This window comes from Pseudonaja textilis, chromosome 5, assembly GCF_049901715.1.
Source record: "Pseudonaja textilis isolate UNSWEBS1 chromosome 5, rPseTex1.2, whole genome shotgun sequence".
In the NCBI taxonomy this organism is placed as follows: domain Eukaryota; kingdom Metazoa; phylum Chordata; class Lepidosauria; order Squamata; family Elapidae; genus Pseudonaja; species Pseudonaja textilis.
The window spans coordinates 1,412,746-1,426,430 of NC_141994.1; the positions used below are offsets into that span (position 1 = coordinate 1,412,746).

Below are 13,685 nucleotides of genomic sequence, written 5' to 3' on the forward strand. Positions count from 1 at the left end.
ACCCACAATGCACCGGGAGCGCCGCCCTATTAGCATCATTCTTCTTTTCTCCTCCTCTTCTGTTTCTCAGGCACCGGGCGGCCAATCCAAAAAATAGTCGGGCGTGACGTCACTCCACCTAGCAACCTGGGCAGATTTTCGCTCTGCTGGCCCGGGCAGCTGCTGGTTTTGCAAGAAAGGTCGCGTTCCGTTCTGTTTTTTGCAACCATGGCTCGTCTCGGCCTGTTGCACGGTCGCCTTTTAGCCACCGTGCTGGTGGCGGCGCTCTGTTTAAGCCCCGGGGCTAAGCCTTCCTCTGGCCCAGGGGGCGCCGAAGCTCGGTGCGAAGGTGAGGAAGGGGTTGTGTGTTGCGTTGCACCCGCGTGCAAAACGCGTTCCCCTTCTGCTGCTATAATTAGCCTGCCAGGGTGGATTCCAGCATGGCTGGCTTGCTTGCATGGCCTTCCTGAGATCCTGAGCTGGAAGAGCAAGCGCTGTTTGCAAACTGCCTGGAGTTGTGGGCTTTTGCATGTATTTTTATTTTTTTTTAAAGTGAACCTTCGCCCCCCTTGCAAATACTGACTCACCTTTGCAGAGGTGCTAAGGAGAGTTTTTCTTTTTTAAAAAAAAACCCACAAATTTTATTAATTTTACAATTAAAAAAACACCACTTCTACAGCATATACACAAAGAAAAAGAAACAGGCCTTGACAGCGGCCATGAGTGAGAGGACAGAGGGAAATGCAAGAGAAGAAAACAGAGAAATAAGGAGGGGAATACAGAAGGGTAAACATTTAGAATAGTTTTTCAACCTGGCTTACGTTTTTAAGACGGGTGGACTTCAACTGCCAGAATTCCCCAGCCTGCACAGCCAGCTGATGAATTATAAGAATTTAAATCCGCAAGTCTTAAAAGTTGCCAAGGTTGGACACTCCTGTTCTAAGGCAGATGGAGAGAGAGCGACTTAGGACGGTTTTTTTCCCACTTATTCATTGCAGCGTCCACCTGGTCACATGATCAAAATCTAGACCTTTGGCAAAGGACTCGTATTTATGACTGATTTCTAGATGAAAGATAGATGATAGATAATAGAAAGAAAGATAAAAGATGGATGGATGGATGGATGGATAGATAGATAGATAGATAAAGGCAGCAATCGTCTACCGGTAGGCTGTCGCGCCACTGGTGGGCCGGGAGAAAATTTTGGTGGGCCACAGAGAAATCTCACCCCCAGAGCACCCCCAAAGCAATGAATCCAGGCTGCGCAGAAACACAAGGCTGCTCAGCGCACATGGCCCGCGGGAACCCTCCCCGCCCACTCCCTCCTTACCCAGCAAACTTGCCTGATAAATTGCTATATTTCCGTTTTCCGACCATCAGCTATTCTGCTGTGCCGGGAGATTTAGATTATCTGAAAAGCAGGAAATCGTTGCATTTCTTGCTTTCTAGCTAGTCTTTAGATCTTTGGCTCTGCTTTTAAGCACAGCCGAACCTCCCTTAGGACTAAGATTCTATGATTCAGTGCAGACTCAGGCAAGCAAATTTTATGTGACAGACTCAGGTAGCCGATGGCAGATAGGTAGATCACTGAATGATTCTGTGAGCAACTCAATCTGCCTGCCTGCTTTGCCTGATTTTGGGTAAAAGTTGCTCTTTTTTATATAAAAAATCAATATTTATATCAATATTTATAGTATTTACATACAAGCCATGCCCAGCCGGTCCCATGACCACCAAGCCACACCCACAAATTAGGCCACGTCCACAGAACCAGTTAGTGGTCCCTGGGATCTAAAATTATGAGTTTGGTGGTCCCTGAGGTCCAAAAGGTTGCCGACCCCTGCTTTAACGGAGCTCTTGGCTGCATCATATTTGAATCTACAACAGATAGTGACAGTTCAAAGTTACAACCGCCCTGAAAAAAAGTGACTTATGGCTGTTTTTCACAGTTAGGACCATTGTAGCATCCCCATGGAAATGCGATTTACATTCAGACGCTTGGCAATTGACTCACATTTATGACAGTTGCAGTGCCCAGGGATCCTGTCATCCCCTTTTGCAACCTCAACGGAGAAGCCAGATTCACTTAACAACCATGTTGCTAACTTAACAGCTGCAGTGATTCACTTAACAAGAGGTTGTAAAATGGGGCAGAACTCACATAACAAATGTGGGGGAATGGCCTACGCTTACAGGGGTGTGATAATAATAAAACTGCAAGCACAAATAATAATGTCTTTTCTATATATAGACACTGAAAATTCAAGGAAGGACATGGAAGGAAGGAGAGGAGGGAGGAATTTCAACATAAAATGAGTTCTGCATTTTATTTTTATGTGTTTTCATTTTATGAATTATAATAATGAATTCTACCCTTCGAGTTGGAAACTTTGGGCGATCCATTTGTTTAACCCTAACCCTAACCAACATTTTTTGTGCATTGTGTGTATTTACTTTTTCACATTTTGTTTTTTGTTTTTTTACAGTGTGTCAAGATTTTTTGGAAAGATTCTACAGTTCTTTGAAAAAAAACCATTCTGATTTCTCCATGGCTTCCATAGAGGAGGAGTTAATTAAGACTTGCGTGGAGGCAAAAGGCAAAGAACAGCGCTTGGTATGACCTTCTCTCATCTCTCCATCAAGCAGAGTTTAGATTTTAAAAAAAAAGTGTCCTTCAAATCCATTTTGACCTTTGGTAAATTCACACACACAGCCATGCCATTTACTTCACAATACTACAGAACCGATTTGCAACATTTTTCTTCCAGAGTGTATGTGGGTTTTTTTACACACCTTTGTTTCAACTTATAACTCAGGTCTTTCTGGTTTTCTTTAGTTATCCCCTATGCAACTACTAATGAGATACAAACTCAAGTTTAACCGCTGCAAACTTGATTGCAGGAAATACGACTTCAGCAACAGAGTGGTCAATGTCTGGAATCCTCTACCTGACTCTGTCTATCATTGTGCGGCTTCTAAGTCCCTGAGATAGTAGAATAGAGTCTGCACTACTGTTACTGTTCATCTTCTCATCACACCTTATCACCCATCCCTTTTCACTTGTGACTGTAGTAACTTTGTTGCTTGCAACCTTACGATTTATATTGACTGTTTCCTGGTATGATTTGATTGCTTATTGTACTCTGTGACTATCATTAAGTGTTGTACCTGATGATTCTTGACTCTTGACGAAGGTATCTTTTCTTTTATGTGCAATAAGATCATTTGCACCAAGACAAATTCCTTGTGTGTCCAATTACACTTGGCCAAGAAAGAATTCTATTCTATTCTGTTCTGTTCCTGATTCTATTCTATTCCATTGCATTCCATTCCGTTCTATTCCTACTCCTATTCTAATATTCTACATTCTATTCTATTTTATTCTATAATTTCGTTTGAAGACTTCTGGCTATGAAAACTCAGGGAAGAAAACAAGGGCATCCCTAAGACCCCAACTGTTCATTTCACCTGTGTTATTTTGTCTAGTGCTATTACCTTGGGGCTACCGAAGACGCAGCTGCCAAGATCCTCACTGAAGTCAGCCGTCCAATGAGCGGCCACGTCCCTGCGGCCAAAATCTGCGAGAAACTGAAGAAAGTCGATCTTCAGATTTGTGAACTCAAACACGGTATGGAGGAAGTTGACAAATGTAGGCCAGTTAAGCACACGGTTAAGAACCTTCCGCAGTATTTACAACTGGTTTACCTCTCCTGGGAAGGCACTGATGATCCTGATTTTTTAAAGGTGTGGGCTTTTACAAGCTCAATCATGTCTGTGGGTAACACAGAGAACCATCATGTAACCATTGTTTGCCCTTTCAGACATGAGTCTAGAGGAGGGGTCTCCAAACATGGCAACTTTGAGCCTGGCGACTTCAACTCCCAGAATTCCCCAGCCAGACTAGAGGACAGCCAGCTAATCAGCACTGAGAGGGATCTTCTCAAAGAGGTCAACATATTGACCTCAACCATTTGACCGCTGCTTCACCTGATTTTTTTTTTTAATCTGTGTCATGCCAAAAAGCTTATCCTGTAAAGATAACTCTGTCTTGGTGCAGATTGATAGGTTACTTTAAACACCAACAAGGTGGTTGGTCCATTCATAAGTAGCAATATGTCAACTCATAAAGCATTTCTATGGCCGTTTTAGAGTTGCCAACAGAAAGGGAGAGGGGGAAAGGGGTTAGAAAGAGCAGTGCGGCAGCTTGGAAATCAAAAGTGCATTCCATAAATGTTTTCAAAGATAGGAACTAGGTGACTGAAGTTTCTGCCGTGCAAAGATCTAACTCGAGAACATGATTGATGACTCTGGGCTATGGAGGTGTCCCATTGGAGAATATGAATTACGATACACCCGGGGGGGGGGAGAAAACCAGGGTCAAGGGTGACAGTGAAAAATTTCCTTTAGAAGTATAGGATGCATTTCCTTTAGAAGTATAGGATTCATTTAAGATATTTAAGTTTACACTTTATAAGTGTGAGTGTATATTTATGTGTGTGAGAGAGAGAGAGAGAAAGGGAGGGGAGAGAGAGAAAAAGAAAGAAAGAGGGAGGGGAGAGAGAGAGAAAAAGGGAGGGAGGGAGAGAGAAAGAAAGAGGGAGGAGGAGGGAGAAAGAGAGAGAGATGGAAAGAGATAGAAAGGGAGAAAGAGAGAAAGGAGAGGAAAGAAAAAAAGAGAGAGAAAGGGAGAAAGAGAGAGGGAGGGAGAGAGAAAGAGAAAGGGAGGGATAGAGAGAGATGGAAAGAGAGAAATAGAGAAAGGGCGAGAAAGAAAAAGGGAGAAAGAGATAGAGAAAAAGGGAGGGAGGAAGAGAGAAAGAAAGAGGGAGGAGGAGGGAGAAAGAGAGAGAGATGGAAAGAGATAGAAAGGGAGAAAGAGAGAAAGGGAGGGAAAGAAAAAGAGAGAGAAAGGGAGAAAGAAATAGGGAGGGAGAGGATAGAGAAAGGAGGGATAGAGAGAAAAGGGAGGGAGGGAGACAGAAAGAAAGAGGAAGGAGGGGAGGGGAGAAAAAGGAGAGAGAGATGAAAGAGGAGAGAAAGGGAGAAGAGAGAGGAGAAAGAGAGAGAGAGAAAGAGAAAGGAGAAAGGGAGGAGAGAGAGAGAGAAGAGAAATAAAGAGAGGGAGGGAAGGATAGAGAGAGAGAGAGAGATGGAAAGAGAGAAATAGAGAGAGAGAGAGAAAGAGAGAGTGTATGCAGTGGTTCTACTTATTGTATTAGCAAAATTCTAAACAGTTGTACTGTGTCCAAATACCATCTGTGCTCACATGTTCGGTCCAGAAATACAAACCTAAAGGAACTTTCAGGAGGGAATGCAAAGACCGCTTGAGTTGATTTAAAGTTTTCCATGGGATTTGGCACTTCCCCTTCAGAAGGGTAAGCAAACTGCCTCCAGAAAAGAAAAGGAGAACGAGAACCATTTGTGAGGCTGTGTCTGTACAGAGTCACAGTATTAATCGTTCCATATGCGGAGACACCACGTCACTGGAGGCTTCCTGCAGTCAAAGACCTGGAAACGGAGTGACCCAAGGAGAACCCTTTGGGAAGATGTGAGCTACTCAAAGCACAGCGACCAAGAAGCTCCCACCGCCCTGCCCCCCCGCCCCCCCGGCATGCTAAAAGATACAAGTCCCAAAAGAATGAGGAGCTGTGGACGATGAATTAAAGAGGAGAGGAGCTCCGGGGCACCTTCTAGTTGACCAAACCTCTTCCGGTTCCTTTCGTTTCTCCTCCAACCGGTCCAGCAGTGAGAGGTGACCTCTGGGAGGGAGGGGCCGCTCTCTCTGGGTAAGGTCATGATCCCCACCCTTCCGTCCAGTAGTTCCTGGGGGTGGCGGTGGGGCCACCCTGGAACAGGGGAGAAGGTCTGAATTCCTCAAAGTTTGAGAAATCACCATAGAGGCTGCGAGCTCTGTTGCTGTGAGGCCTCGCGATCTTCTTTGAACGTTTCGCTGTTTCTCTCTGCAGCTTTCAGAATGACAAAGTTGGACATTTCAGACAAATGGTTGTCCGATCTCTTCTTGAAAACCTCCAGTGATGGAGCAGCCACAACTTCTGGAGGCAAAGCTGTTCCACTGGTTAATTGTCCTCACTGTTAGGACGTTTCTCCTTGGTCCTAGATTGGTGCTCTCCTTGTTTAGTTTCCATCCATTGCTTCTTCTCCTGCCCTCTGGTGCTTTGAAGAATAGTTTGACCCCTCTCTTCTCTGGGGCAGCCCCTCAAATATAAGAAGACCGCTATCACCTCACCCCTACTCCTTCTTTTCCTTACACTGGACCGCCCCAATTCCTGCAAGAGTTCTTCCTACTATTTTAGGGTCATTGTAGCAAACTGGTTCAGGGTGTAGATGTATCTGTAGGTATCTGACTTGGCTCATCTGCTTTTACAGAAAGACAACTCGATCTAACTTCGGTGGACCTATCGAAGATGAGAGTGGCTGAGCTGAAGAAGATCCTGGAGAGCTGGGGAGAAGTTTGCAGAGCTTGTGCTGAAAAAACAGACTTTGTGAACCTGATTAAGGAGGTTGCTCCCAAGCATACGGCAGCTCCTGCAAAAGCTGATCTGTGACGGACTGGTTTAGGGTCTGCTTGGGCGGCGGGGTTGGCCTAGATGACCTACGAGGTCCCTTCCAACCCTGTTAACCTGTATCTGAATGCTTTCCACTCCGCCGTGATTTGATTTCATTCATCAGGACCCTTCTGAAGAAGCTGAAGAAATTGCTCCTAGAACTCCAGGGATCTCCAGGACTTCCTCAGGGAAGGGGGAAGAATCCAGGGGGTGGACATCATAATCCACGATCTCTCAATGGGAAAAGCACAAGGGGGGGGCAGGGGGGGGGACAGTAGAATCTTTGGCAATTGGATTAACTGACGGCCCTGGCTTGAAGAAGAACAGCTCAAAACATGAAATCCTTTCTCCAGATTTCAATCCCTGCCTCCTCCGTGGGCAAGGGATCTCTTGGATCTCTAGGGGGCCCTATTTATCCTTTTTCCCCTCCACCCATCCCTGACAGGAAATGTTGGTCTTGGTACGTGTATGTGTGTGTGTGTGTGTGTGTGTGTGTGTGTGAGTGAGTGTGAGAGAGAGAGATCAGAATCGGGAGGAAGTCAGAGGGCAGCTGCAATGCAAACCCTCCTGGCTTTTGTGCAGGTATTGACATCGCACGGATAGGGGCCGGAGCTTGCATGGTGTCACTCCACCTGGTCAAGTTTGTGCCTTCCCTTGCAGGTGCCCCTGCCAGGACAACAAGTGGCACCTTCTTTGCCTTCCATGGGAAGGTTGTTTGTGTAGCAGAGACAAAGCAGCCATCCCCACCGCCTGAGAGTCCCTTGGTCTGGAAGGGGGAACCTGGCAGAATCCTTCTCAATTTCTCCCTGTTTCAAAGAGGGGGAGTGAGTGAGAGCAAGGATAGATGGATGGATGGATGGATGGATGGGTAGGTAGGTAGGCAGGTAGATGCTGGGAAAATGAAAGGCAGATCGATGAGAAAAATAGATACAAACAAGAGGATAGGCAGAGAGAGAGAGAAAGATGATTGAAAGAGAAATAGAGATGATAGAGGATGGTTAGATAGGTAGAGGAAAGGTAGACAGATGGATGAATGATAGGCAGATGAGACAGAAATGGAGATGAGGGAGAAGATGGGCAGGTAGAAAGATAGAGAGAAATAGAGATAGATCGAGGATAGACAGATAGGTAGGTAGAGAGACGATAGGCAGATGAGAGAAATAGATGAGAACGAGATGATAGGCAGAGAGAGAGAGAGAGATGACAGAGAAAAACAGAGAGAGGATGGAGGATGGGTAGATAGAGGATAGACAGACAGATAGCTAGATGATAGGCAGATAGATGAGAGAGAGAGAAATGGAGAGGAGAGAGGTGGATAGGTAGAAAGATAGATGAGAGAGAGAAAGAACTAGAGAGATGATAGAGGATAGACAGGCAGATAGATGATGTGTGTTTGTGTGTGAGAGAGAGGGGGAGGGAGGGAGGGAGGGAGGGAGATGGCCAACATTTCACCTTTCAACTGCTGTCTCTCTCAAAAGAGGAAAAAAGGAGGGAATCTAATCTTCTGGGCCAGCAGCCAAGCTGCTCCCTATGAATCAGCCACTGAAGGCAAAAAAGCAGGGAGGGGATTGTGAATTTCTTCAGATCTTTGTTGCTGAACATCATCCAAGTTTCCCAAATCAGGCCCAAAAGGGGATTTTCTTTTATTTAACCGGGTGCTGTGGATTTACCAGCCAATGAAAGAAAAAGTAGCTATGACATTCGCGAACACATTGCAAGAAGAAATTTGGGTCACAGTGGGCTGGTTGGTGTATTTGAATGTACTAATGCTCTTTCAAAGGCTTGAATACATTTTCTGGGTGCCTTTTGTATTCTTCAGTAGTTCAAATGGAAATATTAAAATGCCAGGGTCCTCGAGAAAAATTACCTCCGCCGAGAGTCATTTTTCAACCCTCTGACAATCCGGGGGAAGTAACAATGGGTAAGTTTATTTGCTGTAGCCCAAAGCCAGAGAGAATTAACTTGTGCTTTATGAGAAGTTCATCGTTCTCCAAGAGTTGGAGAACGCTTTAAAATCATTCGTGGAAGAAATAGGACAGCTGCTAAAATCCACCTTTGAGAACCTCAGTCTATAAGATGCTCTGTTTGGGATTTGCCACCAGGTGAGAACACCTGGCTGCACCTGCAGTGTTTGACGGTGTTGAGCAGATCGTGAAAACGGAACAAAGGCCTTCCCTCGAAAGAAGGTGAAGTCCATCCAGATTGCGATACGTTTGTCGTGTGTTGTGTTGTGGGCCTTCAGAAGAAGCAGGGCAACGAGAAGGCTAGTGATGCTGTTGTCATGTTGTCAAAGATAGACGCTTTGAGGCTCTCCTAGATCGGTCTAGCGTTTGTTTGTTTGTTTCTGCCACTCCAGCCAGGTAATTTGAGGCTCCAGGGCCACTGAGTAAGCCATACCTGTTCAGGTAGCAGCTGTTTGGCTGAGGATTGTAACCTGAGCTTGCTGACGAGATGGCTCTTTTGTGAAAGCTCCTTGTTTGGAGGCTGGCAACAATGCAGTGAAGAGTCTGCCTTCTTCTGAACCTTTTCCTGGTCCTGGTGCTTCTTCTACCCAAGGAAGCCATGCCAGGCGTGCCGTTGAATTCTGTGGCTCTCCATCCTCCACTTCCGACTCAATGAACTCTACGGGGCGTCCCCTTATGGAAGAGTTATGGTGGACACCTCACCACCTGCTCTGGATTCTTCCCTCTAGAACCATTTTAGGGCTGTTGAGCCCATGAGAAGAATGCCAGTGTTGCTCTGGGATAAGCTGTGCGACCTCCCCATATTCACGATGCATCCGTTTCCTTGTTCGACATTGCTCAGCTGCTTCGGCAGCGTGACCGAAAGCCCACCTGTCGATCAAAGTCAGACCACCTGCCTAAGCCCCGAAGAGCAACAAAAGCTGGAGCCAGAAGTTGTCGTCTGTGGGCAGCCGCCACCTGCAAGGTACACCGATTCTCTGAAGCTCCACAAAGATGCCACTCGAGAAGAAGTCTTCAGGCCCAACCATTGTGCAGAGGGACACAACGCTGCAAATCACAACCCCAGCAGACATGTGGGGGTCCCATCCGTGGCTGTTAGGCCTCTGGATCCACCTCTGTTTCCAGATGAAAACCTGGGACGTGACCCAGCCCCGGTTCTTACACAGATCCCAAGACCGTCCATCATCAAAGTGCCAAAGGTAAGTCTACCTTTAACCAGCCCAGGTGTACAGTTCCCCCAGGTAGTGCTCACGCTGAGCGTTGCCAGGCAAATTCTGACCCTTTGATACACCTCGTCCGACCTGCCTTATTTTCTTTAGGGACTGAAGAAAAATGGACCGGATGGGCAGAAATAAAAAATCCATCCTTTTAACTAAATAGCTCAAGGGGTTGAGTTTTAAATTTGAAATGCCATCATCCTCTCCAGAAAAAAGAAAACATAATTTAGCATTAAAAAAAAAATAGGTCAGCTCTCAATCATGGTGGATAAACATTGCTGTTATGTCCCAACGAATAGCAACACGGACCACATATCTAAACAAAGAGTCATTCTATAAATGCTTCAGTAGCAAAGCCGTAGTTTATTAATATGATTTTTTGGATGACATCATTATATAAACACAGACAAAAGACAATTGCTAGGAATAAATGCACCCCTTGTTCCCTCTCTATGTTGTAGCTGAAGCTGAGAATTTGCTAACACCAAGAAAAGCTTTTGATATAGGATGGCTATAAGGAGGCCTTCCTTCAGATCCTTGGCCGGGCGAATTTAAAGCAAATTTTGCCAAGAAAGGATGGCAAAGCTGTAGCACCATAAAAGGAATGGTTGCTACTTGGTTATGCTCAGGTCAGGTGGAAAATGAGAGCAAGATACTACATTAGCAATGTCTGAATTGCCTCTGGAGACTCTCAGTCATCCCAGTCATGGTTTGTTCCAAAGGGGCTTCTTTTTTTAAAGTGACAACTGGACTTTCTGGTTTTTCTTTGAAGATGTTTTGCTTCACATCCAAGAAGCTTCTTCGGTTCCTCAATTCAGAACTGAAGAAGCTTCTTGGATGAGGAAAAACAAAGAGAGGCTAATTGCCTTTTGAAAAAACACCTTGGGGACAAGTGTATGAACTGTCTATCATCGGATAAATTAATTCCTACAGGCTTAGATTTCATGTCTTTGTATTGTTCTTGGCTGTATTGACTTCTACTTTCCCATGGCTTTTTAAAAAGACAAAATAAAAAAGGATGGCTATTTCAGATCATCATCTTCAATGAAATTAAGATCATGGAGGAGAGGAATATGCTTATAAAGAATTTGCTTATAAAAGTCTATATAGGAATCCCATCAATGCCATCAAAGCTTTGCCTTTGTACATCACTAATGGAAAAATAATAATAATTTTACCCAGTCCTGCATCGGTTTTAAAGATCTCTGGAAAAGAAATGGACAAAATAGATATTTATAGAAAAATATATGTACAATAGTTTTCTCCCCTTCTTGATTCAGCTAGCTGTATGAATGGAGAAGAATTTATTTAGTTCATATCCAAAAATGGCTTTATCTATCTTCCACTTTTACAACCTGAGTAAGCGGAAATTTAATCATCATTTGAAATTCAATAGTCCTTTGAATTTTGTAATGAAAAATTTCCCAATAAGAAGAAAGTCCCCTAATTTCTATAGATATAAATATTTGCATGTCTGTGTATATTCTAAATATTTATAAAATATATACAGATATTTTAATATATATATATATATATATATATTTAAAATAATCTAAAAATGCCTGCAAAAACTATGCAATTGCAAAATTGCAAATAAAAATAAAATAAATAAATAAAGTAAAAATAAAATAAAAAATAAAAGTGCACCAGTGAGCCAAATTTTTTCTAAACTCATACAAGTAATAGCACCAGCTTTTTAAAAATTCTCACGCTAAACTTTGACATATTTGCAAAAATTGGAAATTCCTTATTTTTGGGTTTTAAATTATATCCTGGGTACCAGCTAAATCTGCATTCACAATGTTTAATATTGCACCGAAGTCTGAACGAGATTTTTAATAATCTTGAACAAGAAGAATAATCCTCATGGCTGCCTATTCATTATCAGTTCTTTTTAGTGATCTTAACACTCGAATGTGCAAACTAACTTCACTCCGGGGAAGAACAGTGGGGTGAACAGATGCTCTGAAAATCTTGTCCAGATATTTGGTCCGTGGTGGTACATTCGTATCTGTGTGCATACAGCCATGTTTTCAAAACACAACTGTCCAGAGAGGAACACCAAAATATTATTGAAGTCTAATTTTTTTTCTTCATTCGATGCAGGCTTCCCACTTGATTCGTGTTATGCTAAGAATTCTTATTATCTGCATGCATTAAATATTCTCTTTGCCAATTAGACACTAATGTGGTACTGATTTTATGTGCATATTAAATGAACCGCAGGAAATGCTTGAAATCCCACACAAATGAAATCCCACGGGAGAAGCTGTTTCCTCTTTAAGAGGGGGGAGGGGAAGGAGGGGGGGAACATGTAACCTTGCAAAATCTTATTTGTTTGGACTTTAAGCCTCACATTATTTCAGAAAGCCTGCCAGCCCTGTTTGCAGAGAAAGGATTCTAAAAATGGAAAATACGGACACACAACCACACAATCAGAGCTCTGCTCCTATTTTTGCTTGTTAACCTGTGTCGTAATGACATCAAAATGGACAGGGCTGTGGTCAAATTTATTGATTGGATTGGATTGGATTTGTCAATCGCTTACAAGATGATAGGTATAAGTATAAACATAGTGGTGACCTCCCCTTCTCGACTCTTTTGGGGTGGGGGGAATCCTCCCCCTGCTACACTGGAGGATAGATCCTGCAAGCAACCGATAGAAGGGAGATCGGCGACGAGGGAATGAATTCAAAAGAGAGCTGGAAGATCCGAGGATCGCTTTCTGACAAAATCGTTTTGCCTCTCCTGCATTTCTCGTTTCGTGTTAATGCACAAGGAATCGATGTTCAGTTTTATTTGCTTCGCTGTAGAAATGGACATTAACGCTTGTCTGCTGTGCCTGGCAACAGATCAATTATGGGAAGTCCTCGACTTACCACCGCAACCAAATTTATGTTGCTAAGCGAGACATTTGTTCAGTGAGTTTTGCCCCATCGTACGACCTTCCTTGCCACTGTCAGTAAGTGAATCACTCCAGTTGTTCAGTTAGTAACCTGGTTGTTAAGTGAATCCAGCTTCACCATCGACTTTACTCCTCAGAAGGTCGCAAAAGGGGACCATGTGACGCTGCAAACTGTCATAAATGAGAATCGGTTGCCGAGTGTCTGAATTTTGATCATGTGTCCACAGGGACGCGATAACGATCGTAAGTGCAAAAAACGATCCTAAAGTCTCTTTTTTCATAGCCGTTGTTGTAACTTCAAATGGCCACTAAATGAACTGTACAATGGAACGTAACAGAAGCACTTTAATTCCGATGGACCGAGACGATGCTACGATAATATTTTTTTTATTTTTTTATTTTTAAATTTTATTGGTTTTTAAAAACAAACATAAACAAACAAAACATAAGAACATCAAGCTATCTTCCATAGGTGTACATACAGTGTGCCGGTTGGTTTACACTTTGTTTTGTGCTTCCATTTCATAGTCTTCAATTACAATTACATTACATATAATCTCATATTGTCAATCAAAAATTAAATACCTTTGTATCATTATTAATCAATCATTTGACTATACTTTCATTCATTCATGTTTTACAAGATAACCATAATTTACTTAGTTTATTTTATAACAGTTCATATTATCATCCCAAATCTATCCTAAAATCATTCTGTAGTTATAATAAAAAAGAAGTACATCTTTATATATTTATTATTTTCTAGAAATCTACATATTTCATTACTATACTTTGTTATCTAACCATTGATAGAAAAGATCCCAAATTGTTTATCCTCTTGTTCTCTAATTTCAAATGTCAATCTACTCATTTCAACACATTCCAATATTTACTTAATGATTTCCTCCTGTGATGGTATTTTCTCATTTTTCCAGTTTTTAGCAACTACAATCCTAGCTGCTGTTAATACATTTACAATCAAATATTTCAAGTCTTTACTATATATTTCAGGTAAAATTCCCAATAAAAATATCTCTGGTTTCAAGTCTATATG

At 42.9% G+C, this 13,685-nt stretch overlaps 1 protein-coding gene across 1 annotated transcript; it reads left to right on the plus strand.

The window, feature by feature from the left end:
• The first annotated feature begins 91 nt into the window (after positions 1–91).
• CDNF (cerebral dopamine neurotrophic factor) lies at positions 92–6,788 on the plus strand. Its single transcript, XM_026713131.2, has 4 exons — positions 92–328; positions 2,466–2,593; positions 3,466–3,607; positions 6,367–6,788. The coding sequence occupies exons 1-4, from the start codon at positions 208–210 to the stop codon at positions 6,543–6,545; spliced, it is 570 nt and encodes a 189-aa protein (XP_026568916.2). The 5' UTR covers positions 92–207; the 3' UTR covers positions 6,546–6,788.
• Positions 6,789–13,685: the final 6,897 nt, after the last annotated feature.

Bases quoted from the DNA above. Each gene is read 5' to 3' on its own strand.
- CDNF (XM_026713131.2), top strand. From the start codon at position 208: ATGGCTCGTCTCGGCCTGTTGCACGGTCGCCTTTTAGCCACCGTGCTG. The intron at 2,594-3,465 runs GTATGACCTTCT...TATTTTGTCTAG, and splicing joins AAGGCAAAGAACAGCGCTTG to TGCTATTACCTTGGGGCTAC. The intron at 3,608-6,366 runs GTATGGAGGAAG...CTGCTTTTACAG, and splicing joins GATTTGTGAACTCAAACACG to AAAGACAACTCGATCTAACT.